General features: G+C 41.7%; 1 protein-coding gene across 2 annotated transcripts in view; it reads left to right on the forward strand.

Moving 5' to 3' along the window:
* The first annotated feature begins 3430 nt into the window (after positions 1–3430).
* PCID2 (PCI domain containing 2) overlaps positions 3431–27616 on the forward strand; it is a 65237-nt gene continuing 41051 nt past the window's right edge. The window contains exons 1-15 of one of the 2 annotated variants that reach the window (XM_065406876.1): positions 3431–3493; positions 3766–3852; positions 6043–6132; positions 8452–8525; positions 9556–9621; positions 10232–10273; positions 10861–10915; positions 14762–14865; positions 17064–17139; positions 17253–17394; positions 18915–19015; positions 20723–20796; positions 20949–21074; positions 21291–21414; positions 22516–23446. In XM_065406876.1, coding sequence (XP_065262948.1) covers positions 3817–3852; positions 6043–6132; positions 8452–8525; positions 9556–9621; positions 10232–10273; positions 10861–10915; positions 14762–14865; positions 17064–17139; positions 17253–17394; positions 18915–19015; positions 20723–20796; positions 20949–21074; positions 21291–21414; positions 22516–22605 — 1200 coding nt within the window. In that variant the 5' untranslated portion in view covers positions 3431–3493; positions 3766–3816 and the 3' untranslated portion in view covers positions 22606–23446. Of the gene's footprint in view, positions 3494–3765; positions 3853–6042; positions 6133–8451; positions 8526–9555; positions 9622–10231; positions 10274–10860; positions 10916–14761; positions 14866–17063; positions 17140–17252; positions 17395–18914; positions 19016–20722; positions 20797–20948; positions 21075–21290; positions 21415–22515; positions 23447–27616 lie in introns of those variants that run through there. The other variant, XM_065406868.1, reaches the window with a different exon arrangement.

Below are 27616 nucleotides of genomic sequence, written 5' to 3' on the forward strand. Positions count from 1 at the left end.
CTTGTATTGGCCCAACTTCTGTTCGAGAGAGATAAGTTGCCCAATAGCAACTATGTGGGTGAAACCAGACAATTGCTAAGATCTCAAATGAACTCACACAGGAAAATGATAAAAGACATAAACATCACATCAGCTGTGGGTGAACTCTTTTTCACAAGGCAATCACTCTATATCTGGCTTATCAGTCCTCACCCTCAAAGGAAACGTGCACAACACTTTCAAAACGTGGGCCTGGGAGCTTAAATTCATAACTATACTTGAGACTAAAAATCTTGGACTGAATGGAGACACTGCATTTATGGCTTATTACCCTAGGGCTGTCAAGCAATTAAAAAAATTAATTGTGATTAATCGTGCAATTATAAAGATTAATCGCACGATTTATCACACTGTTAATAGAATACCATTTATTTAAATATTTTTGGATGTGTTCTACATTTTAAAATATTCTGATTTCAATTACAACGGAATACAGAGTGTAAAGTGCTCACTTTTTATTTATTTTTATTACAAGTATTTGCACTGTAAAAAACAAAAGAAATAGTATTTTTCAATTCACCTAATACAAGTACCGTAGTGCAATCTCTTTATCATGGAAGTTGAACTTACAAATGTAGAATTATGTACAAAAAAACTACATTAAAAATAAAACAATATAACATTTTCAAGCCTGCAAGTCCACTTAGTCCTACTTCTAGTTCAGCCAGTCGCTCAAACAAGTTTGTTTACATTTTCAGGAGATCGTGCTGCCCGCTTCTTCTTTACAATGTCACCTGAAAGTGAGAAAAGGCATTCTCATGGCACTGTTGTAGCTGGCATTGCAAGATATTTATGTGCCAGCTGCGCCAAACAGGGCCGGCTCCAGCATTTCTGCCGCCCCAAGCAAAAAAAAAAAAAAAAGCCGCGATCACAATCGCGACCGGCGGTGGCAATTGCGGGGGGGGGGGGGGGGGGGAAGCCACGATCGGCGGCGGCAGGTCCTTCGCTCCTAGAGGGAGTGAGGGACCTGCCGCCCCCGAATTGCCACACGTGCCGCCCCTCTCCCTTGGCCGCCCCAAGCACCTGCTTGTTAAGCTGGTGCCTGGAGCCGGCCCTGGCGCCAAAGATTCATCATGTCTCATCATGCTTCAACCTCCATTCCATAGGACATGCTTCCATACTGATGATGTATTCTACTCGATAACAATCCAAAGTAGTGCGGACCGACACATGTTCATTTTCATTATCTGAGTCAGACGCCAGCAGCAGACGGTTGATTTTCTTTTTTGGTAGTTTGCATTCTGTAGTTTCCGCATCAGAGTGTTGCTCTTTTAAGACTTCTGAAAGCATGCTCCACACTCATCCCTCTCAGATTTTGGAAGGCACTTCAGATTCTTAAACCTTGGGTCTAGTGCTGTAGCTATCTTTAGAAATCTCACATTGATACCTTCTTTGTGTTTTGTCAAATCTGCAGTGAAAGTGTTCTTAAAACAAACAAGATGTGCTGGGTCATCATCCGAGACTGCTATAACATGAAATATAAAGCAGAATGCAGGTAAAACAGAGCAGGGGACATAAAATTGTCCCCCAAGGAGTTCAGTCACACATTTAATTAACACATTATTTATTTAACAACGTCATCAGCAGGGAAGCATGTCCTCTGGAATGATGGCCAAAGCACAAAGTGGCATACAAATGTTTAGCATATCTGGCATGTAAATACCTTGCAATGCCAGCTACAAAAGTGCCATGCAAATGCCTGTTCTCATTTTCTGGTGACATTGTAAATAAGAAGAGGGCAGCATTATCTCTTGTAAATGTAAACTTGTTTGTCTTAGCGATTGGCTGAACAAGAAATAGGACTAAGTGCACTTGTAGGTGCTGAAGTTTTACATTGTTTTAGTTTTGAGTGCAGTTATGTAACAACAACAAAAATCTACATTTGTAAGTTGCACTTTCACAACAAAGAGATTGCACTACAGAACTTGTATGAGGTAAATTGAAAGATACTATTGCTTATCATTTTTACAGTGCAAATATTTGTAATAAAAATAATGTGCACTCTGATTTAAATTACAACACAGAATACAGCATATATGAAAATGCATAAAAACATCCAAAATATTTAATAAATTTCAATTGGTACTCTATTGTTTAACAGTACAATAAAACTACAATTAATCAAGATTACTGGTAATTTTTTATAATTAATTTTTTGAGTTAATCGTGTGAGTTAACAGCGATTAATTGACAGCCTTACTTATTACAACAATCTGTAACCCACTAATGCACCCCAGCTACCACCCTCCCCCCACTTTCCTCCCTAGGACTGGAAGGGTGTTAATTGGCTATTTCACCTTGATTGGTCCCTTGAAATATGTGTTATTTATGTTAAACAATCTGTTCCCCCTTGTATAGAGCTGTGACACTCTGAGTACATTTCCCAGACCGGAAAAGCTTGTCTCTCTCACCACTAAGAGATATTATTTAACCCAGTGGTTCTCAACCAGGGGTACACAGAGGTCTTCCAGAAGGTACTTCAACTCATCTAGCTATTTACCTAGTTTTACAACAGGCTACATAAAAAGCACTAGCGAAGTCAGTACAAACTAAAATGTCATATAATTACTTGTTTAAACTACACTATAAATGATACACTAAGTACAATATTTATATTCCAATTAATTTATTTTATAATTATATGGTCAAAATGAAAAAGTAAGCAATTTTTCAGTAATAGTGTGTTGTGACATTTTTGTATTTTTGTCTGATTTTGTAAGCAAGTAGTTTTTAAGTAAGGTGAAACTTGGGAGTACGCAAGACAAATCAAACGCCTGAAAGGGGTATAGTAGTCTGGAAAGGTTGATAGCCACGGTCTTAACTCACCTTCTCTCTTTAATATCCTGGGACCAATATGGCTACAACACTGCAAACAGGGATGTTAGAACAAGTATTATGGGGTGGGGGGTGCTGAAAGCCACTGTACAAAACTGTGAACCATGTATTTGGTTATTATTACATCAAGCCAGGGTGCTCCTGCACCCCCAGTTCCAGCACCCCTGACTGAGCCAGCTGCCCTCCCAGCTCGCTGCAGCTACAGGCACTTCAGAGACGAGCCCTCCCGGCAGCGTGCGGGAGCAGTACAGGCACGCACAGCAGTCACTAGGGCCCGAGAGCGCTTTCAGCCCGGCCGGGCTACCCCGTAGCAGGCGGAACGCTACGTTCCGCTGAGGCGCGTGACGCTCGTCTCACAGCTCCGCCCTCTCCGCGGGAGAAGAATCAGACCCCACGCGCCCGTCCCATTCTGCAGGACGAACAGTAACAACTACTCCGCTTTTACCCAACGGGTCGCGCGGGGCGGGGCGCTACGAGGGATCATCACGTGAGCGGCTTGTCCCGACCGCGTCACGTGACTCAGGCAAGGCTGGCGCGCCGTGCGCGAGAGGGAAGTGCCGAGCGTTTGCCCCGCCCACGTGGTGTGATGGAGTGAGGCGGGAGCGGCGCTGCGAACCTGGTTAGTGGGTGCGGGGGAGCCCCGCGGGAGGAGAGTAAAGCGCGTCCTGGGAAACCCCCACGCCCCTTGCTGTGCCTGGTGCCGCGCGCCTGAGCCGGCCGCGCCGCCTGTGTCTGGCTCCGCTCATGGGGGTTTGGTCTGCGGGGGCTGCTCCGGGCTGAGTTGAGGGAAGCCCCTCGCTGGCCCCGCGGGGAGGTGGAAACGCGGGTGGATTTAAAACTGTCGTGATAACTTCGTTTCGCGGTGACACTTCTGTTTTCTTGGCCGCACAGGACACGCCCCGCGCTTGATCGCCAGCACTTGCCTGGCCCGCTGGTCTGTCCATGGCGCACATCACCATCAACCAGTATTTGCAGCAGGTAAGTGGGTTTTATTTGCCACCACCATTGCCTGTTTTCTCCATACTACAGATAACTTACCCTGTTCAAGAAAAGGCAACCGAGAGTATGGGAGGTGATAATTAGGTAAGCTTCTCCTAAGATTGTTATGAAAACAAAGTAACATTCATATGGCACTTAAAAATGCAGGGCCTATATAAATATGTAGACCCCAATCGTGTGATAGGATCTGTTAGTGTGGGCTCTGGCATCTTTACGAAGTGGGCATGTCTATACTGCAGCTGAGAGTGAGCCTCCCAGCCTAAGTAGACACACACACTAACTCAGTTTAAGCTAGCACGTTAAAAACACCAACGTGGATGGTGTAGTACAGAGGGTAGTCCAGGCTCTCAAGCCCCCCCGCCCCCTTGCGTCTGAGATGGGGAGGCTAGCCCAATTCTCTGCTGGACCCACAACTTCCATACTGCTATTTTCAGTAAGTTACCTCAAGCTCTGCTTGCATGAGGCTGTCTACCCTGGCTGGGAGATTTGCTCCCAGCTGCAGTGTAAACATACCCAGTGAGGCTTTGCACAGATGCTGGGGTCTGCATTAATGGATGCGATTGTAGGATGAAGGCCCAAATATACTTGCTATAAAGGTTCCTTCCTTGTCAAATGTAATACACACTCTAATTTAAGCACCTTAATGAGACATGTCAAATTTGGTCAGTTCGGCAAAAGGAGCCAAAAATTAAATATTAGCTGCCCAGATCCCTTTCCCAATTTCTGTGGCTTATCAGTCATGTTTTTATATCTTTAGAAAAGGTTTTTCCCCAGCTGTTGTTGAGTGACAGACCCACAAAACCATAGGAAATTTAATATAATAATCAGTGAAATGACTGTTTACAACATTTTGTCAAATGCATGAAGTAAAACTGTAAAAAGGAAGTATCAGAGGGGTAGCCGTGTTAGTCTGAATCTGTAAAAAGCAACAGAGGGTCCTGTGGCACCTTTAAGACTAACAGAAGTATTGGGAGCATAAGCTTTCGTGGGTAAGAACCTGGTTCGTGAGGTTCTTACCCACGAAAGCTTATGCTCCCAATACTTCTGTTAGTCTTAAAGGTGCCACAGGACCCTCTGTTGCTTTTTGTAAAAAGGAAGTATTTTTAAATTGATCATGTCCCTTTAAATAATCCTTGCATTGCAGTATATTTGATCATGATAGGACATTCTGGAACCTTAAATCTCTAGCTCTGTCATCACGTTTCTTAACTGCAATAACAAAGTTATGCTATCTTTTATTGTCCAAATTCTCTTCATATTTTTAGATATTTCTATTTATTGAGAATTTTGCATCAAATGTCTTTTTTAAAAAAAAAGCATACTCTGAAGATAAAGTCAACATGGAACTAAACTCATTGATTGTATGCGGACTATACTTAACTGTTTAGTAATGCTTTATTTCTTTACTGAAAGTCTTAGCTGACCTTAGTACTAATTTGCTTTCTGCTGCTGATTTAGAAGTGGGAATACATTTCCCTGAATAGTGTAGACAAGAATAATGCCATGTGCCCAATCCTGTATCCGATCCATACCCAAAACTCAGACTTATATGAGTTCACAAAGATGCTCTGGGTCCAGTACTGTAGTTCCGACTTCAGAAAAACTTCCCCTTGAATTAAAGGGGAAGATTTTTCTGAGTAGGGAAGGCAGGATTAGTCTTTTTATGATTGGGCTGTGTTGTTAAATACTAATATGTATATGAAATACATTTAAGAATCCTTATTAATGAAATCCAAACTCTCCTTCCTTTCAGCAACTCCAGTGTAAAATATTCAAAACTTGGTTTATGACTGCAAGTGTACTTTTTCTTCATTGAAGTCTGTCTATTGTTGTTATACAAAGTTTCTAAATTCTGTATAACTACTGCCAACGAAAGACAGTGGACCCATATAATTGCCTTGTGAGGTCACTGATCTGAGACACTTTGTACAACTAAGGAAAAATAAAGGTGTCTGGCTTTTTCCTGTTGAATTTTAATGTGTCTCTTCCAAACTAAAACTTCTTGGGAATAACATATGAGAAATTAATATTTGCAGAGTCATTGACAAGAATGCAAATGTCATCACAAGAGGATGATTTTTATTAGCTATGTGGCAATATGTGTTACATAGCTAAGGCTAGATCTTGTTCCTTAATGTGTGTAATTTTTTCTGTAATTTTTTTGTGTAGGTTCTGGAAGCCATTGATTCCAGAGATGGACTGTTTTGTGCAGAATTGGTGTCATTTAAGCATCCTCATGTTGCAAACCCCAGGCTTCAGGTACAAGAATTAGTTGCACTAACAAACCAAGGCCCCAATCCTGCAAGGCACAGGTGCCGACTCCATGGGTGCTCTGGGGCTGGAACACCCATGGAAAAAAAATAGGGGGTGCTCACCACCCACCGGGATGACCAGTTGTTGGCAGCCAGGTATCCGCTGTTGTGGGGGTGCCTCTGCAGATGAGTTGTTTGGTATGGGCTGCCTGGGCGCAGCTGCAATCAGCTGTTTGGCAGGCAGGCTCAGGTCAGCTGTTTCGCACCCCCTGCTCCAGCAGGGGCTGAGTGAGCCTTACCCAACCAAAAAAAAAAAAGCCTTAGGGTTAGGGGTGGGTGGCCGGACTAGCAGCAGCAGTGCAGCCAGCCCCTGCTCACCTGGGGTCGCCCCGCACACACCTCTTGGGCTGGTGGCTATGGTGTCCACCTGTATGGTTTCTCCCGCCAGGCTCGACTCTGGCCACAGCAGGCATTAGGTGACCCAAGGGAGCCCAGCTAGGCTAGGGCTGATGGGTGCAGTGGCGGATTAAGGGGAGGAAAAGCCCTGGACCCCGGCAGGAGCCCAGAGCCGGCAGGAGGTGGGGAGCAGAGAGAGAGAGATGGGGAGAAGGGACATGGGTGGGAAGCAGAGGGGGAACATCAGGAAGGGGAGCAAGGACTTAGAGAAGAAATGAGAGAGGGAGAAGTGCAGGGAGAGTGATAGGAAAAGAGAAGAGAAAGAGGAAGGGAGAGGGGAAAGACTCCCCACTGCTTGTCCCGCCAATATGCCTTCTTCCCACAGCCATCAGTGGCCCTCAGCTCCCAAACTGGCCCTAAGCAGGTGTGAAGCACAGAGGGAACGCAATGTCTTTAAACTGGGATGTTAGTGAAGACAGCTTGTAGCTGAGTGTAATGATTTTAATATTCTGTAATTCATGATAATGTAATGATGTAGTTCATTACTATTTTAATAATGATTACATTAAGATACCGATGATAGACACACATTCAATAACTAGAATATGAAAGAAGTGTATAAATATGCTGAAAATTGCCAGTTTGGGGAGGGAGGCTGAGCCCCCCCCACCCCCCCAACACGCATACTTCGCCCTTAAGGCAGGAGGGGGCAGAAAGGAGTGAGTGGGAGGCCCTCAGGGGAGGGGATCTAAGGGAAGGAGGCAGAGCGGGGGCAGGAAGAGGTGGGGTGGAGTGGGGGTGGGGCCAGGATGGGGCACCCACCAGCAAAACCAAAAGTCAGCACCTATGCTGAAAGGTGAGGTGCACAAGCAGACTTCTATTAACTTCAGAGAGGCTCTGAAAGGGTCCAGGAATTTGCTCATTTGCATGAAATTTCTGGGGGCTGAGATGGAAATATTCAGGTAGTTCTGAAGAAATTAACACAGAAAAGAATAGTGTGCATAACATGTATGTAGGCAAAAAAATCCCCCACAAAACAAACCCAAACTCTCTTGCTCCAGAAAGGAGAGCCTAGTTAGGACTAGTTAGGGAAAAACAATTTTCTGCCACTGCTCTTATAGAGGGAAAAAACCATCCTACAAAATGTAAAAGCGAGCAACAGTTCTGTAGAAAATACCTCTTCAAAAGATTACAGAGTTTAATGAAGTTATATTTTATCTATAGAGTGTTTAAATAAGCTATAGACTTCAACAGAGAATGACATATTATAAAATTCCTTCGGTTGGTTTAAAACATCTTTTAAAATTCTATAAGACTTCATGGTGTTGTACGCAATTTTTAAAAACTGTGCACTTAACCCAAGGTCAACTGAAGCAGCAATATGACATGAATTCCATTAGCGACTATTGCTGTTACCATGCATCTCTTCTCTTTCCCGCCACAACACAACACAATTGTAGGATGCTGTCCAAAGAAATACAATGAAACATGGAAATTCTATTCTGTTCAGGTTTTTATACTTCACTGTAGTATCTGAGAAGTGAACTCTATCATTGTCACTAATCTAAATGTCTCTTGTTCTTTCCCCTTCCCTTTTTGTCTGTACTGTCTCTTTTTGCTCTGTCATAGGTATCCTTTTATTGAAAAAATTGTTGTTTAACAAGCCAGAGCAGCACACGTTTCTGGTTTAGTTTCTCTCTCCTTCCTTTGTTTCTCTCTTTATCTTGTTCCACGGCATGCTTTTTCCCTTCCCTCCCCATTTCCTTAACCTTGGTTCTCCTTAATTTTCCACTTTTCCTCTACAATGAACATGACTGTTAATGTTCTAATATGTAGCTAAGGCTTATATGTATAAAAATACTAGCTTGATAAAAAATGCATATTTTTATGGAATTTTATACATTTAATGTTCCATTGATTCTATAATTAGCTTCCATCTCCAGAAGACAAATGTCAACAAGTTCTGGAGCCACCATACGATGAAATGTTTGCTGCTCACTTAAGGTAAAGACGGATTCAGAATGAGAGTTTTAATTTTGTTCTATCCAGGTAGAAAGAGGAAGGGACTCCATGAATTGATCTGATTTATTTGGAAGGTCACTGTTAAATGGGGGAGGGGGAGGGGAGAGAAATCACACCTTCATCTGAAAATTTTGTACCTATTACAGTTATAAATAATCCCTGAAATTGCTATAAATAAATGATACAGAAGACATTTACTGATTTATCTTTTTTTAGTTTACTGTGTGGATTTTGATAGTACTTCATGTATAGTCCATGTCACCATCTTATTGATAATGCATGCCCTTTTCCAGGCGCTGCAAAAGTGTATTTGCTTTTAATAGCAATAGCAGACTAGGGTGACCAGATGAGAGGAAGAAAATATCGGGACACATGTGGGGGTGTCCGCCGGCGGAGCAAAACAAAAAAAAACAATGCTGCTGGCGGAGGGGGGAAATGCTGCCAGTGGAGTGAAATATCGGGACAAATTGCGTCCCGACCAAAGATCGGTTGGGACGCAGGACAAACACCTAAATATCGGGATGGTCCCGATTTTATCGGGATGTCTGGTCACCCTATAGCAGGCACAAAAGTGAACAAACGGGAAAGAGAAATTTCTTAAATAGGAAAAAGTGATTGTAAACCTGTGAAAACTGGCAGAGCTCTCTCATGCATCTTTAGTATCCAAAGTATTTCTTTACTGCTTTTTAAAATTAAATAGAGGTCAAGTTGACATTGTCTTTTTAATTTTCTCTCATTTCAAGAATCTTGCAAATTATCTATCTAGGTTATATTGAATGACAATTGTAGAGATGTCACTTAAAACTGATGTGTTCAGATCTGTTGCTGTATAATGTCACTCAATATTCAATTCCAATATTTATTGCTGTTTAAGAATACTTCTAATAAGCCTGTTACTAAAACAAACTGCAAAGCTTTAATTTATCTATAGAGAAGGAGACTAATATATTAAGCTACCCTTTAAATATAAAACACTTTTCAGTGTCCTCCTTAATGCTTTTTCTTTTGACAGATGTACTTACGCTGTTGGAAACCATGACTTTATTGAAGCTTACAAATGCCAAACAGTGATAGTACAATATCCTTTACCATCAATTCATTTGAGAGCTCTTAAATGAACTATCTGGGATAACTTCATGTTTGAGGAGGGGAAAATTCTTTCAAATGTGATGGAATTACAAAATATAAACGTGGTTTGATTTCAGAGTGTGTGTGTGTGTGTGTATGTATATATATATGTATATATATATATATGTATATATATAAAAAAGCTCTTTAGACTTGTAACGAATGAAACCCAAATAAAATTTCCCCCTTCTCCTCTCCACAGGGGTAAAAAAAAAAGTACCAGTTGCCCCCAAGCCAGAGAATTAGTCTCCTGGAGTCCCCCACATAATGTAGAGGGGAGGATGATATTGCAAAGAGCCACTATCCTGTTCCTTTCCTTGGGCCTCTCCCACTCCCATGTGCAAGGCACCGCACTTCCTCAGTCAGGGTAAAGGAGGTAGCATGCAATAGAGCTGGACTCATCCCTTATGTGCCCCTACACTCCAATTCCTGATCTGTTGCCTTTTTTGCAGTCTTCTACACTCAGAAATAGGGCATACCATATAGCCTCTTACACCTATCCCATTTTACTTCACGGGTCACTTTGTAAATTGTGTGTTGTGTTCTCCTAAATATAACACATCATTCCTGCGAGCATTTCAAGCACATAAAGAAGAAAACTGGTAAGTACTTTATAAATGTAATGTTAGTAACTAGGCAGGTGAATAGATGTAGATGATTGTTACTGCTACCTTTCATCCCAAAATGCAACCATAGTTCAATTAAGATACCACCATAAAAATAACTTTCATTTATCTATAATGATTTGTTTCAGTTATGTACACCTGTTATTTACTAATTAAAACGGTTATGTCACTCTGCCCTTTTGAATTTGTATAAAGGACTCAAGCCCAAAATCTGTTCATTTCTCTGTTCAAATTGTTTAGCAAACTTACTTTGTTTCCCTTTAAGTAAAGCATTGATTGCAGGATGATCTTCTGCTTGACAGTTTGTCACCTGGAGATTAATTAAATGCATTATTCATTTACTGCAAGTAATGATGTGTGAAACACTGACTTTTTAAAGACATTTTCCTATAAAATGTGATTTTGTAAGATTTAAGGAAAGGAAAACTGGATATGTAGGAAATTGTATACCCACCAGGAACACTTACCTCCATATGGACTAAAAAATAACTTGTGTGGCTTAACCTGCAGTATGGGTTTAGGTGCTCATGCATAATAAATGTATTGATTTTTTGCTTCTGTAGGGCTTTGCCTATTATGTATGCTGTAGCACTTGACCTTCGAATTTTTGCTAATAATGTAAGTAGACAGGAAACTTGAAGTTTAACAATTTCATGTACTCTAGCTGTCAATAAGGAATTTATTTGACTGTGAAGTGTCTTAAACTTTCAGCCTTTGCTTAATCTTATCTGTGTTCTCCCTTTTATGTAAGGAGGTGTTACAAAATAATTAGGGTTGTCAAGTGATTAAAAAAAAATAATCTCGATCAATCACACTGTTAAACAATAATAGAATACCATTTATTTAAATATTTTTGGATGTTTTCTACATTTTCAAATATATTGATTTCAATTGCAACACAGAATACAAAGTGTACAGGGCTCACTTTATTTATTTTTGATTACAAATATTTGCACTGTAAAAAAGAAAAGAAATAGTATTTTTCAATTCACTTAATACAAATACTGTAGTGTAATCTCTTTATCATAAAAGTTGAACTTGCAGATGTTACTCCGGGAGGAAATTCTGCTTGAAAAAATTCTGGGCACAATATTTTAAAATTCTGCAAATTTTATTTATCAAAATAACACTATATAATCACGCCAGTTTTAATTATTTTGATAATTCATTTCAAAATACCTGTCAGCAATACAGACACACAAAAAATTCCCCCAGGAGTAGAGAATTAAAGAAACCCCTATGACAACCAGGGCCGGCCCTAGGCACCAGCAAAACAAGCTGGTGCTTGGGGCGGCACATTTTTAGGGGCGGCATGGCCGGCGCCAGAATGCCGCCCCTAAAAATGTGCCCCGGCCGCCCTAGCTCACCTCCGCTGCTGCTGGCGCGCGCCGCGGCCGCTCGGGGTCTCCCCTTCCCTCCCAGGCTCTCAAACCTGGGAGGGAGGGGGAGAAGCGGCGCCCGCGCCGCGGCCACTCGGAGTCTCCCCCTCCCTCCCAGGCTCTCAAACCTGGGAGGGAGGGGGAGAAGCAGCGCCCGCACCGCGGCCACTCGGAGTCTCCCCCTCCCTCCCAGGCTCTCAAACCAGGCTCTCAAGCCTCCTCTTCCCCCCCCCCCCCCCCCCCCAGCCCAGACACTCACACTCCCTTCCCCCCAGAGCCCAGCTGCAGGGCCTTCTCTGGCCCAGACACTCACATCCCCTGTCCTTCTAGAGGCCAGGGAAAAAGAGGCAGAAACAGTGTGATGCTGGGTCCTGGGCTTGCAGGGCGTTTCCTGTGCGCCGCCGCTTCCTTCAGGGTATGTTGGGAACTGCAACTGCTGGGAACTCTCCAGTTCCCTCCCCCTGGCATTGTCTTCTATTTGCAAGCTGGGGTCTGCTGGGTACAGCCACCCCTAGTGGCGACCAACATCTCTGCAGCCCATTTCGGGGGTGGGGAGGGGGAGAGAAAATTCTGCACCCACAACACTAATTTCTGCAAAATTCTGCATTGCGCAGTGGTGCAGAACTCCACCAGGAGTAAAATGTAGAATTATGTACCAAAAAACCTGCATTCAAAAATAAAACAATATAAAACTTTAGAGCCTACACGTCCTCTCAGTCCTATTACTTGTTCAGCCAATCGCTCAGACAAACAAGTTTGTTTACATTTGCAGGAGATAATGCTGCCCGCTTCTTCTTTACAATGTCACCTGAAAGTGAGAACAGATGTTCGCATGGCACTGTTGTAGCTGGCATCCCAAGATATTTATGTGCCTGATGCACTAAAGAATCATATGTCCCTTTCATGCTTCAACCATTTTCCAGAGGACGTTTGTCTTAGCGATTGGCTGAACAAGTAATAGGCCTGAGTGGACTTGTAGGCTCTAAAGTTTTTTACATTGTTTTGTTTTTGAGTGCAGTTATGTAACACACACAAAAAATCTACATTTGTAAGTTGCACGTTCACCATACAGATTGCACTACGGTACTTGTATGAGATGAATTGAAAAATACAGTTTCTTTTGTTTATCATTTTTACAGTGCAAATATTTGTAATAAAAAAATATAAAATGAGCACTGTACACTTTGTATTCTGTGTTGTAATTGAAATCAATATATTTGAAAATGTAGGAAAACATTTAAAAATATTTAATTTCAGTTGGTATTCTATTGTTTAACAGTGCGATTTAAAACTGTGATGAATCACGATTAATTTTTTGAGTTAATAGTGTGAGTTAACTGCAGTTAATCAGCCCTAAAAATTATATATACTCAGAGTTTCACCCATTACTAAGTTCATCTTACTCTTGCAATAATATAAGTTGCTTATTCTAACTACCTCTTATTTTTGGCCCGGACCCTGGGAGGTGCTGAGAACCTGCAAGTCTCTCTGATGTCAGTCTGGGTTTCTGATGTGATTTATGGTTCAGAAAAGCTCTGGGGGGCATGCCTTAATTGCCTCAGTAATGCTTTTACTCCCTGGCTTCGTGATTGGGTAGAATTTTCTCCAAGAAACTTTTTTTGAAATAGATTGGGTCTCCGTGGTGGACCATGGTGGTAGTTTATGTTGCAGTGGGAAAAAACTTCATTTCTGCCTGGAGTAGGAAATGGTCTGAACAGGGTAGTAAGAAGATCCTATATTTATGACCACATCCAGCCTGAGGATCATAGAATCATAGAATATCAGGGTTGGAAGGGACCTCAGGAGGTCATTTAGTCCACCCCCCTGCTCAAAGCAGGACCAATCCCCAACTAAATCATCCCAGCCAGGGCTTTGTCAAACCTGACCTTAAAAACCTCTAAGGAAGGAGATTCCACCACCGCCCTAGGTAACCCATTCCAGTGCTTCACCACCCTCCTAGTGAAATTTTTTTTCTAATATCCAATCTAAACGTCCCCCACTGCAGCTTGAGACCATTACTCCTTGTTCAAGATCCAATCTTGATAAGGCCGTTTATGTATTTGGGCCCATATATTACCTGTAAGAAACCTGAACTGGAGGGTCTGTATGGGAGTTTTTGGTTTATTGGACTGGAGAAGTTTGTACACTGATTGGATTGCTGTTATATGAGAGCTGACGGGACATTTGAATAGATATATCTTCAATAACAAGGATGAGTCTCCATTTATTTTTTTGGCCTGTTTGCATTTTTTTTTAGGGTAGTTAAAAGTGGGGAGAATGTAAACAAAAGTCAAAATTAAAACATCGCTTAATTCACAAGGCAAATTCCAGTTCATATTAAGGCCATTGGTTTGTCTTTCTTTATCCTTACTCAGAGATAAAGTTGTACTTTAGTTAATCCACCTTTCAGATCTCTCCAGTCTTACGTGTTATGTTGCCAACTCATGATTTTATCGTGAGCTTAGCAATATTTGGTGTTTTTCTTTAAGTCCCAGCACCTGGAGTCCTGTGAATTTCAGCTTTCATTTACAAGAAAAATTGCTGGCCCTCATAGTTGCAGAGAGAGCTTGAAAAAGTGAACCCTGAGGGCTCGTACACCAGAAGGCAAATTAAAAGAACCCAAATTTATTTTTTAACTAACTTTTATTTTTTGGGGGTGGAGGTGGCTTGAGTCATGATTTTTTTGAAGGCTTGTGGTTGGCAATACTTAGGGTGACCATATTTTCCCAGCGGGAAAATGGCACAACCGTGGGCCGGCCTGAGCCCCAGCGCGGGGACAGCCCAAGCCCTCCCTGAGGTCTCCCAGCCTCCCTGTGCACAGGGCTGCCAGAGGCCACTCCTCGCCTCCCCGCGCTTGGGCCGACCTGCCTCCTGTCCATGCAGTGCCAGCCTGAGGTTAATGAGCGGGGGGTGTTCAGAACCTCCCAAGAGATACTTTAATACGTACAGTATGTTGGGGTGACAGGTGTAAGGAATTTACCTCTTTACTTTACAAGATACTATGTTTAAAGAACTAGTCTACTTACTGCTTTTAAAAAATGAGCCTGGACGTAGGAATACATGTCTCTTTCACCTTGCATGCTAGGCCGATCAACAGCTGGTGAAGAAAGGGAAAAGCAAAGTTGGTGACATGTTGGAAAAAGCAGCAGAATTGCTGATGAGCTGTTTTCGCGTCTGTGCCAGTGACACGTGAGTGAAAGATCCTTTCTTGATCTTGTGTTGAATCATTAAGAAATGTAAATAACTTTACCCATTTGCAAAGCATAAGAATTACAGTATATACTCGATCATAAGCCAGTTCGTTTATAAGCCTACCCCCCCCCGCCCAGATGGATACGTAAAAATGGAAAATTTTTATAACCCGTTCATAAGCCAACCCTATAATTCAGGGGTCGGCAAACTTTGGCTCCCAGGCCATCAGGATAAGCCGCTGGTGGGCCGAGATGGTTTGTTTACCTCAAGCAGCCGCAGGCACTGAGGTAAACTGTCCCGGCACGCCAGCAGCTTACCATGACGGGCTGGGACAGCAACTAGTGGGGAAATTTTTGGGGCGGGGAGAAGCTGGGAGTCAGGGGAGTAACCCCTGTGACCACCCCCTACATGACCCCACCCCTAGCCTGGGATCCCCACACTCTCCCCATCCCATTCTTTCCCACTTATCTGGGGAGGATCAGGGGAGGATGTCTCTGGCTTGGCTGGAGCTGCTCCGGCAGGCTGGGCAGCGTGGCTGCAGCCTACTCCAGCAGGCCAGACCAGGCTGCGTGGCCGCAGTGTGTTCCAGTGGACTGGGTGGCACGGCCGCAGCGTTCTCCGGCAGCGTGGCTACAGCCTGCTCTGGGGGGCGGGGCCGAATGGCACGGCTGCAGCCTGCCAGCCCCGGAGCTGCAGCTGCTTTGGAGGCTGGGGGGAGAGCAGTGTGGCCAGAAGTGGAGAGACTCTGGCCCCGCCTCTTCCCTTCTGGCTGTGCTGCCTCTCCTTGCTTCCTCTGTTGCAGGGAGGGGCTGTGTCCCACCTCTCCCTCTCTAACCCGTTCATAAGCCGACCCCCTTCTCTGGTGCTTCCCTTTTTTACTAAAAAAATTCGGCTTATGAACGAGTATATACGGTAATTCTCTCCACTAACCAAGACCATATCTGGGTCAGGGCAGTCACTTTTGTTGCCTGCCTCCTTCCCTTTGTACTGTGTTCTCTCCTGAATATCAACTACAGCTGGAGAGGCTTCTCTTTAGGCTTGATATTCTTAGCAGGAGTTGCAGAAGAGACTAATTTACATCCTGGTCTCCCAAGGCAAACAATTAACTCTTTGTCCTGTTCCAGTGTGGAGTTTGTACATGCCATCACAGTGGGACTGGGAGAGAGGGAGTTTTACTTCAGTCTTCCATTCTTAAGATTTTTAATGTTCTCAACATGGAGAAAAGGCTTCTTCACTCTCTCAGGCGCATGCTACATACAGGTGTGCAGAAGGCCACAGGAGGGGAATTCCACTGTAGTGAACCCCAGTCTCTCTCTATTACAGTATGTCTTGTAGCCTCTATCATAACTAGTGTGTAAAGTCTGGAGGAGGACAGCCTTAAGTTATTTAAACTTCTGTCATTAGCTTAAAATCCAGGGAAACTCCTAAATAAAAAACTTAAGATCACTCAAATATTTCCTATCAACACAATCACTAGAAAACAAGGAAATCTCCAGCTAAGTAGCATTAGCATACACTAAAGTCTAAAATTGCTCTTCAGACCTCCCAGATATCATAATACCAAAGCACGCTTAGATTTCTCTCCTGTACAACAAGCTCCCTTTCAGTTCCAGTGTGCAACCACTCAGATGCACACATCATGTTCTTCAAAATCTCATCCAAAATATACAAACTCAACTCCAGTCTGAGTATTTTAAGATGAAATAAACGCTATGAGAATTTCAGAGTAAAATCATGTCTCTCTCTCAAATATCTTTCATCTTGCTGTGATTGGAGTTAAGGTTGTGCATTGAGTGAAATTCTGAGGAGATGGACGTGTACGTTGTTGGTGGCTATATATATATTGGAAGTGTGTGAATGGTAAGACAGGTGACTTGAGATTGGGGTGGATACCCTTGTTGTCTTACCAAGCGACTTTCTTGATTTGAAGTGATTGCATTGACGGGGGAACACAGTTGAGCAATCTTAAAATTAACAAAGATTATAGAATGGAAATGGGATTGGACGCTTTGTTTTGATGAAGATTGTATGGTCTAAAATTTACAAGGAATTTTTGGCTTGTTTTTGTTTGATATTAATGTAAGACCATTTGTTTTAAAAATATGGATCAAAGGCGTGTGAAGGGAATTCATTCTAAAAGCAAAATATGTATTTTCCTAAAACATTCATTTCTAATGTTTTATCTTTTGTAACAGTCGAGCTGGCATTGATGACTCCAAAAAGTGGGGCATGTTGTTTCTGGTGAATCAGCTGTTTAAAATCTATTTTAAGGTATGATCCAAGTCTACTAAGTTTGTTTTCTTTGTATTTCATGTTCTAAATCAAGTCCCGTTTCACATCGTGCTACATTGATATACCTTTCAATCATGTGACTTTCTTCTCAGATTAACAAACTTCATCTGTGTAAACCATTAATTAGAGCTATTGACAGCTCAAATCTGAAAGATGAGTACAGCATGGCACAGAGAGTTACATTCAAATACTACGTTGGACGCAAGGCGATGTTTGACAGTGATTTTAAGCAAGGTACTATATGCCAGTAGAACAGATTTATATTCTCACTGCTGGGAGTGAACACCAGCTGATGTGTTTTATGTGTGTGACTCAAAACCTGTTGTTCGGTCAGTGCAAAGACAAGATCCAAAGGGATTTGCTGCAGGCTCAACCAGATTAGAGTATGGATTACATTACAATTCTAATTGCAACATGTAATCAGTCTTGAACTATTTACATCTCCAAACTCTTCTTTAGCATACACTTTATACATTTGGTACACACGTTACTAAAATGTGTTTTCTGGGTGAGTGTCCAGCAAGGTACCTTGTGATTTATGTATATGAGAGATGTTTACAGCTTTCTTGCCCTTTTGGATGTCGCTTGTGCATCAGACTTTCAACAAACTGTACCATACAATTTAGCTTCTTGGTGCATTGATGTTGAAGATACATTGTAGCTTTATTTAACCTTTCTCAGTAATAATATTATATGAGACTTTAGGGTAGTGGCTCTCAACCTTTCCAGACTACTGTCCCCCTTTCGGGAGTCTGATTTGTCTTGCATACTCCCAAGTTTCACCTCACTTAAAAACTACTTGCTTACAAAATCAGACATAAAAATGTCACAGCACACTATTACTGAAAAATTGCTTACTTTCTCATTTTTACCATATTATTATAAAATAAATCAATTGGAATATAAATATTGTACTTACATTTCAGCATATAGTATATAGAGCAGTATAAACAAGTCATTGTTTGAAATTTTAGTTTGTACTGACTTTGCTAGTGCTTTTTATGTAGCCTGTTGTAAAACTAGGCAAATATCTAGATGAGTTGATGTACCCTTTGGAAGATCTCTGAGTACCCCAAAGGGGACAAGTACCCCTGGTTGAGAACCACTGCTTTAGGGCTAGACTGTGCAGCCTTCACTCATGTTGGTGGGTGCTGGGGCTACTTGCTTGAGTGCCCCATGAGTAAGGTTGCACAATATAGCCCTTTGCAAATAAGGACATTTCCAGTCCTTTGCTCGTCGGTCTTTCATAGTCACTTGCACAACTTGGGCGTATGTTTACACATTATATGCCATCTGACTTCCCTGAAGAAGAGCCCTAACACATAATTTTGGAAAATGTCATAGCATGTAGAAACCTAAACATCCTGAAATTTTCCCTCTCCTATAACAGTAACACAATAACCTTGCTATATTGAGTTGGAATTCTTTTCATAATGTAGTTTGATTGTGCAACTGCTCCATCTGAAATGTAGTGTCAGCATATCTTTTAAAAAGGAAACCGTTTTTATGCTAATGCCCATCTTCAGTGAATCCAACAATTCTTAAGGCATTTATGTTTATATTACCCTTTTAGTTAGTGTGCAATTTAGATTGACTTAGTTCCTGTGTGAATACTTCTAGGTTATTGTAAATATGGGAGAAAATGTTTTGACAGGCTCAGTTAAACATATTATTGTTTATTTGTATGTTTAACTCATTTTTGCTGTTGGTCTCCGTTACCAACAGCAGTGCTGATCCTCTTTCTGTGTCTACAGCTGAAGAGTATCTGTCATTCGCCTTTGAGCACTGTCACCGTTCAAGTCAGAAAAACAAAAGGATGATTTTGATTTACCTTTTGCCAGTAAAAATGTTATTGGTGAGTGGTTTAGCTCTCTACTTCCAAATCAGTCACTGTGGGAGAAATGACCAAGCTGACACACACTACAGCATGACTTCCCCTGATTTTTATTCAGAAGCTGTCTGGAGCCCTATCCAGACACAGGCGTCAGCTCATGCAGACCTTGTATGGTCAAGGCCGAGAAGTATGGTTTGTCAAGCACTTACTTGAAACTGGTGAATTGTAATTTTTGTAATTGCAGAAAAGGGGGGTAAACAACCCTAAAAAATTTTTTTGAACTTGTAAATTATCCTGATAAATAATAAAAAGCATGATTCCCCACACACTTCCTAATTCCAAATACTGCTCCTAGCTTCATAGCAACAAAGGCACCCATAGCATTGTAAATGGCGCGATTTCAGTGTATAAGAGGAGTGCAGTATTGTAGCTCCATAGCAGTCCCCTGTGTAAGTGTGGACGGGGGGGGGGAGAGAGTGGGTACAGGTCCGTCAGGGCAGATTCTTCCATTTTCTCACCCCATGAGAGGAAGAGTGTGTGTAAAGGCCTGCATAGTCTACTTGAGCAGGTCCACAGCCTGAAGAGGAAGGATTCTTTCCTTCATGCCCCTCCCTTACCTGGTGTGTATATACCCTCTGAAGATGGGTGCTAGAGGAATTGCCAGGTAGAGAACTTCAATCCTGATGTTTGATGAATTCACTCCTTTCTTTTCTTTTTTTTTTCCAGTCTTGGAGCTCTTTTGAGCAGTCATGACTAATTACATTAAATGAGGCAGTCTTGTGAAATGGGAATGCTAAACCCATTATTAGTGGCATGAAACAGAAATGCAAGGCTTTTGATAACCAAATCATTTAGTACCTTAAATTACTGTCTTCTCTCTTCTAGAGCAATTTTGCCATATAGAAAGCCCAACTTGGCAAGATTATAAGCTTCCAAACTTTACACTTATTTAAAAATGTATTAAAATAACACAAGTGGCTGTTTGTTCACTGAGAGGTAGCTAGAAACCTAGAACGCAGAGTTCTGTTTCACATCTCATCTGATTCTCCAACCAGTAAAGGATCTACCACTGGCATAGCAGCCAGGTAGCTATGTTTCAGTGCTGCCTGGGTTGATGTGCAATCTAATCTCTGCTGTGTAAATTAAAAAAACACAAATTCCTTTTTGGTACTGTGTGTGGTTCAAAGTCTCATCAGACCTGATACAATGAGAATGAGTTTTGTCTTTTCAAACTAACTTTTTTTTTTTTTTTTTTTTTTTTAAGAAAGGACATTAAAAATCCACCAGGAGAAATTACGGAAAATATGTCTGGTTAGACAATCAATAATCTTAACTGTGCTGACACACACATCACAGTCATGATTACTGGTATGTTCTAAAACAGTTTTCTGTTTGCAGAGTGGAGTGCAACACAAGTGTAAAATTTGTAACAGTCTAGATCATGTGAAGCGTGACCTACTCTGTAATACTAGTTTTATAATTGATCACACTACCATATTTTTAAAGTTTTTAAAACCCACACTTCTGTAACTATGCCAGACAAATGTTTGTTGGCATGATTAGTGATGTAGTGTATTGGGGACCTAAAAATACTTTAATTCACCGCCTTTTTTTCTGAAAAAGTAAAGTAGATAAATGTTTGTATTTGTATTTTTGTTTTTATAGATGATTGATTTGGAAATATATTTAAACTTATCCTGAACATTTTTAACTATGCTTGCTTTTCAGGGCCATATGCCAACAATTCAACTTTTGAAAAAGTATGAGCTTATGCAGTTTGCTGAAGTAACTAAGGCTGTGAGGTACAGTATATTTATTGGATCACGTATTTTTGTTCAAAATAGTATTAAGTGAAAGGTTTTTATAGTATGTGAAAAATATCCATTGAGTTAGATATTTCATCTTCCCAGAGTCGTACCTTCTCATGGTACTTCCATATTTTCTGTCATTTTAGTGAAGGAAATCTTCTGCTATTGAATGATGCTCTGACAAAACACGAGACCTTCTTCATTCGTTGTGGTATCTTCCTGATCCTTGAGAAGCTGAAAATCATCACCTACAGGAACCTGTTTAAGAAAGTGTAAGTGAAGTAGAAATCCTATTTTGTGGAAGGGAGATCTTCATTTGGTTTCACCACAGAATTGAATTTAAAACAGCCAGGGTCCCTATTTGTCCCTTAGAGGCCAGAGCTTAAGCAAAGTGAATTATGGTAGAAGGGCCCTTTTGCTCAGAGAAGCAGAATTTTGAGGTAATTGTGCCGAAATAACTGAAATGTATTTCTGTTTGCGTCTTTCAGATATTTGCTACTTAAAACCCATCAGCTATCTCTAGATGCCTTTCTGGTTGCCCTGAAATTCATGCAGGTGGAAGATGTTGATATTGATGAAGTCCAGTGTATTTTGGCTAATCTTATATACATGGTATGTGTTCACCATTCATTAGCTTGCCTTGGCAACTGTTGTTGGTAGAAATGACTACACACAACAGGAAGGTTAATTATAGAAGGGTAATAATAATAGGAAGTGTACTGCGTTTAGGTTTTTGGGGGGCTGCTTGTGCGTTATACTTGTACTCATTTGTTCCTCTCATGTATCTAACTACAGTGAAGATTCTTATGCTCTAATTCTTGCCTTTTATATGCAAAACAGTAAGGACTGCAATTGAGTTTCCATTATAAAGCCAATCTTTGCCCTTTTGCTAAAATCTACGAACACAGTTACAAAATTGGTAAATTATGACTAGGGCTGAGGTAGAATATTTATACTAAATTTGAGTTCAATTGGACATGGGATTCCTGATTTGACATCCTAAAAATAGAGGTACTCATAAGAGTTCACAAGCTGAATGATAGGGAAAAGATGTAAAAAAGGAGAGAGATAAATTAGTTTACTGGACTCTTGTAAGGATCTAGTGCACATGAACAAAGATGAGTTAATTAAGCTCTATGTTTAAAGGTTATTAAAACTTTGGTCTTAAAATTGGGTAATCTAGGAATAGATTGGAAATTTATAGTCCTTTTTCTTGTAGAGACGGACCTCAAAATGTAAATTGGCAACTAGGAAGGCTTGTCAGTAACAGCAAATTCAAAGTTCATGGGCATGCTTAAGGTCCCTATGTAGCAAAGTACTATATATAGATATATCTAGCTCATAGAACTGGAAGGGACCCTGAAAGGTCATTGAGTCCAGCCCCCTGCCTTCACTAGCAAGGACCAAGTACTGATTTTTGTCCCAGATCCCTAAGTGGCCCCCTCAAGGATTGAACTCACAACCCTGGGTTTAGCAGGCCAATGCTCAAACCACTGAGCTATCCCTCCCCTCAAACTTAACTTAAGTGTGTGATTGACTTTATATCTTTTATTTATATTATTTGAAGTCAGTGGGACTACTCATGAATTTAAAGTTAAGTGCACACACACACACACGCACACAGATGTTTTGCTTGATCAAGACTGAAGGTAGCAAAAAGAAACTTATTGCCAATTTTCAATACTAAAACATCTTTCTTTTTAACTCTGTCAGGGTCATATTAAAGGATATATATCTCATCAACATCAGAAGCTTGTGGTCAGTAAGCAGAACCCATTCCCTCCACTTTCTACAGTGTGTTGAGTTTACTGCACCTTAGATGGAGTATTTATAAGAGACTCTACTTGTCAATGGAACTGTTTCTCAAATCGCTCAGTGGAAACTGTTAATGACCTGGTTATGTTCAGTACTGGAATACAAAAAAACTGTTCATGACTCCTTTCCCAGTGGGACAGGGCCTGCCATCTTGACCAAGCACAGAGAACAAAATGCTTCCTTTTTAAAGTTAGTTTCTACAAACCCTGAAGTATAGTGGCTGGAAAAGAAACAAGAACATTTGCAAAATTTCAGCTACAATCTTTAAAAAGCCTGCCTCACCTGTCTCAAATGTCATGTGTACTGACACGCCTTTATATTCCCGTAACTATTTCTGTCCTTATCTGTCAAAAGCAAGTGTCCATCGGTGACACTTTTAATCATTCTTCATAGGTAGAAACAATGCTTTTATTTCACCTGTTCTTGACCTAACTCCCAGTTATATGAAACTTTGGTTTTTTCAGTAATCTTGGTTGGATACAAGGCTCTTCAAACCCTCTCTAAAAATTAAGGACCCATGCCTGATAGGTGCTGCACCCCTGGAACCTCACTTCAATTTCAATAGGATTTATGAGTGTACAGCAGGGTGTGAGGTGTGGTTACCAAAGGCCCAATTCTGAGCAGCAATAGGTAACTGTACTTGTTAAAGTTTCCCTTTGAGGCATAAGAATTTATTTAGGCAACCTAGTCCTACTCCATTTTAATTCTGATTTTGTGGAATATTTCTGCCAGTAGGTCCATTCTTTTAAGTGTTCTTTATTTTTGCACAGCTTACCTGTTGTTCATGCTGGTTGTTTTGTAAAATAATAAACCAAATGTGATATTTTTCTCTTGGTGGTGACAGTGATAACTTTATTCCAGACCGTTTTAGCACCAGCACACACCATCTAAGACATTTAACCGTCTTTATAATGAAAGTTTCAATCAAATTATTATAGGTTTATAAAAAATATAATACTAAAGCACCTATGAGGTAAGTAGTTTCCTAGATTGCTATTATTGTAGTGGGATATTCAGGCTGTTTTCATTGTTCTATTAAGTTCTGACTTATTCTGTACCATAGGAGAACTAAAAGTTACAAACCCAGGTTGTTTTGCCACCTGCATACAACATACTTCAGTAGCACTTGAAAATAGAACCGTACTTCTGATTTCTGTGCACTTTGCTTCTAATGGTGTTCAAGTGATTTAGTGTTGACATGTGAGATGGTCATTCACTTTATTTTGTTTCTGCTGAAAATGATTTTGCATAGTTTAAAAATAAATTGACTCTAGCAGTGAAAAATATTATTTTATTATCAGTTCAAATATGAAGTCACTTTCCCCGCTGGTAGAGAAAGGCCCCCCCCCTTCTGGAGCTTTACACTGCTAAAAGTAGCAGTGGAGACAGGGAGGCACTGCTTGGGCATGTAGATATGTACCCTTGGGTTCTGGCTTGCCTCGTCTCTATTTGCCTAAGCCATGCCTCACCAGCTACACTGCTATTTATACCAGGGCTAGCTGGCAGTGGAGTATCTGTACCCTAAGTCATTCTTATAGTAGTGTGGGTTCATAGATCCACCTTTTGAAAGTGTCCAGTCAAGAGTGTTGGGAAAGTGTTACAAGCAGGTTGTACCAGTATGAAGAGTGGATATTTAATGTGTTTGAGAGTGGATAATTAAAACATGCAGTACTGGGAAAAGGATCCAAGCCTCTTTATTTTTGAATCCCATTCCCATTGATCTCAGTGCTGTAGGATCAGTGAGGAAAATAGATGTGCTCTATTCAAAATGCCCCTCTTTCTGTAGGACAAAGAAAACAGGCAGGGACTGGGTTGTGATCACTGCTCCTGATTGGCTAAGAGTAGTGTACAGCCTACTCTTTCTGTAACTCCATCTCCCCTGGCCTCCACCTCAGCCCACTTGTCTCATTTACCTGTTTGTCTTGTCTTTAGCATGTAAGTTCTCTGGGGCAGGGATCATCATTTACTATCTGTTTGTACAGTGCCTAGCACAGTAGGGCTTCAACCTCACTGGACAGCTCTAGGCCCTACTACAATGTAAATAGAGATGGTCAAAAAGCTTAGGCTGAACAGTGTCCTGTCAGAAAATGCTGTTTCATCAAAATCATTACATTTCACAAGGGTACATCCAGTGACATTTGATGGCACAGTTTCAGAAGGATTTGAATCAAAATGGAGTACTTTGTTTCAGCTGGGTTGTTCTGACTTGACTGTCCCTACTCAATAGCAAGAATGTAGAAGCAGGGCACTGCACTGAGCTCATCTTGCAGCGATTTCATTATTTTTACAAAACATACAACGAAGCATCAGCAATAAAGCTAAATTACACTTGTCAGATGAACAAAGTACGTGGTAGTGATGCATTAACTTTTTATTTTGCTTTTGCTCAAATGGGGCAAGGGCCACTCTGTTGCTGCCCCTGGGCCAGCCTGCCTGGGCAGTTGTGACTTGAGGAATCACTTCACTTATGTCTGATTTTTAGACTATTCCTGTTCTAGGGTCTGATTCAGCAAATCTTTACTCAAGTAATCCTAGCAAAGTCAGGGAGATGCTTTGCAAGTACTTACATGAATAAAGTTGTGCAGGATTTGGCCATATACCACAGTGAACATCAGTGGTCCCTGAAACAGTAGCTGCATTTCCCCCTAGCAGTGGGGACATTTCAGTGAGTAGGGAAAATGATTCATTTATTTTTAATACACAATCAGTAAAAATGTTAAGGTCTCTTAGGATCAGCTTAGATGAACAGTGCTGTACAAATTCAAACTCATTATTTTCAAAGTGAAGTAGCCACGTGTCTACTACACCAGTCCTCAATCCTGTGTTTGGAAAGAGAATGGATTTTGTTTTTGAGGGATGAACTACAGATAAATATTTACAGTATGAACGTTACAACACAATACAGGCTGACCTTGCTGAAACCAGTCCAATTGCTGCATCCAAGGGGTCTTTGTAATTGCAGTTATGGATTTGGTGCTGTGGGGACTTTCTTTTATTCAGTTTTTTGTTTGAACCACATCATATATCTTGAAGTCTTTGCGAAAATAAATGGTTCCCAGTTACTTACATTAGTTGGCCAAGCTCCAAAAATACCTGTCAGAAACCAAGTGCCTTTGTAGTCATGGGCGATAAAGTTTCCTCCTGCCAGCCGCCAGTCCACAGGCTCTGGGTGATGTCCGCAATACTGTCTGTTCGTAAGACTTGTATTGAGTATTTGTTCACATTCCCTTTCAGCAAGGTAGGAGACCTGCAACTCAACTAGTGAACCTCTCACCTCGCTTTCTTCCAGTTTCCAGCCACTGACAGTGCCTGCCAACTGTGGAATCAAAACATGTTCTGCAAAGTCTTTGTCAGGAAGACATATAGGATGGTGGTAGTTGTTGCACTCAATGTGCTGTCCGAGTTGTATCAATGCAAGGTTATTCTGACCAGTAGCTTCATCGTACCGCATATGTATGTGTTTCTCATTCACATCTATTACCTGTGCAGCTCCATGCATCCTGTTATTCCCTGTGAAGTTATGACATGTTCACTGCTCTTAGAAATAGTTTTAGCATCTTTCACCAAAGGTGAACACAGATTAATTGCTAATAGTTAGGGGAGCTATGCTGCCAACATAGCTACCACCATTACTATGAAATAAGGGTATGATAAAGGCAGAAGCTAGTAGTAGGTGTTGATTTTACAGCAATTAAGCATATTAGATCCTGGTTATACAAATTTTGAAGATGCTTTTTAACTCTTCAGGAGCATATAGGTGTGAGTGAATAGGAAGAAACTATAATTTCAGGATGACAAAGTAAAATATACAATAAAAATGGGGGTGACTGAACATTGCCAATTGTTCCCTATAAGTAAAATATTTTAAATGCAGACACTGTTTCCTAGGATAGACAGAATGTTCTGAAATAGCAATTTTTATATGTAAACTCTTTGAAAGTGTGCTTTGACAACACAAAAATGTAGATTGACAATGGGGGGGGGGGTGAGGAGAAAGCTTGGTCACTTACCAGTCCTGACCCTGATATCAGAATGATTGTGCAGAAGGGCGCACTCAGCTGTAGTCAACACAAAGTTGCTCTTCACAAGAACACCTCCACAGAATCCCTTTCCTTCCGAATTTAGCAACAGGACCTATAAAACAAAAAACAGTAAATTCTGCCGTTGTCTTTAACTTTGTACAGGGCCGTCCTCAGGATTGGTGGGGCCCTGCACCGTATTATTAAACTGGTGTCCCTATGCCTGACAGCAGCTCGGGGAGGGGGAAGGGACGAGTCAGCAAAGGATACCAAGATGCCCAGCCTGCCTCACGGCAGCGGAGACTCACGTTTCCCTGCAGAGACCCCCCGTACCTTCTCCCTCACGCAGAATGTGCAGCGCCGACGCATTAGGCTCTGTGAATATGGCCCCTGCCTAAGGAGACTGCAGTGCGTGCTGGGTGTGCGTGAGCCGACCTGCTGTCATGGGCAGTTGGGTGAAGCTGCCACTTGGGGAGGCTAGCTCCCCAGCCCACCTCTTCTGCCTGTGGCCCCACCCATACTCCATTCCTGCTCTTCCCCAGGCCCTGCCCTATTCTGCCCAGGCCTTTCCCTCTCCCCACTGTCTCCCTTCTTTCTTCCCTCCTCCACCCTGCTCACCCCTTCCAGCCAAATCCATGAACCCAAATGAAGCAAATGACATTTGAAAAAAACCCCACTCTTCTGCAATTTCTTTCTAAAGAAAATGGAGCATGTGTTCCACTGCATGCCAGATGGTGAAGACTGGACATTAGGGTGACCAGACGTCCCGATTTTATCGGGACTGTCCCGATATTTGCTTGTTTGTCCCACGTCCTGACCAATATTAGGTCGGGACACTGGACAAACAAGTAAAGGCTCCAGAGCCCGGAAGGGCTCGTGCCCCCCCACCCCGACTCCGCCCTCTCCTTCCCCATTGGCTCCCTCCCCAAATCCCCGCCTCTTCCCCAAGCACGCCATTCCTCCTCCCTCCACAAGCACTG

The sequence above is a fragment of the Emys orbicularis genome, chromosome 1 (genome assembly GCF_028017835.1).
Source record: "Emys orbicularis isolate rEmyOrb1 chromosome 1, rEmyOrb1.hap1, whole genome shotgun sequence".
Taxonomy (NCBI): Eukaryota; Metazoa; Chordata; order Testudines; family Emydidae; genus Emys; species Emys orbicularis.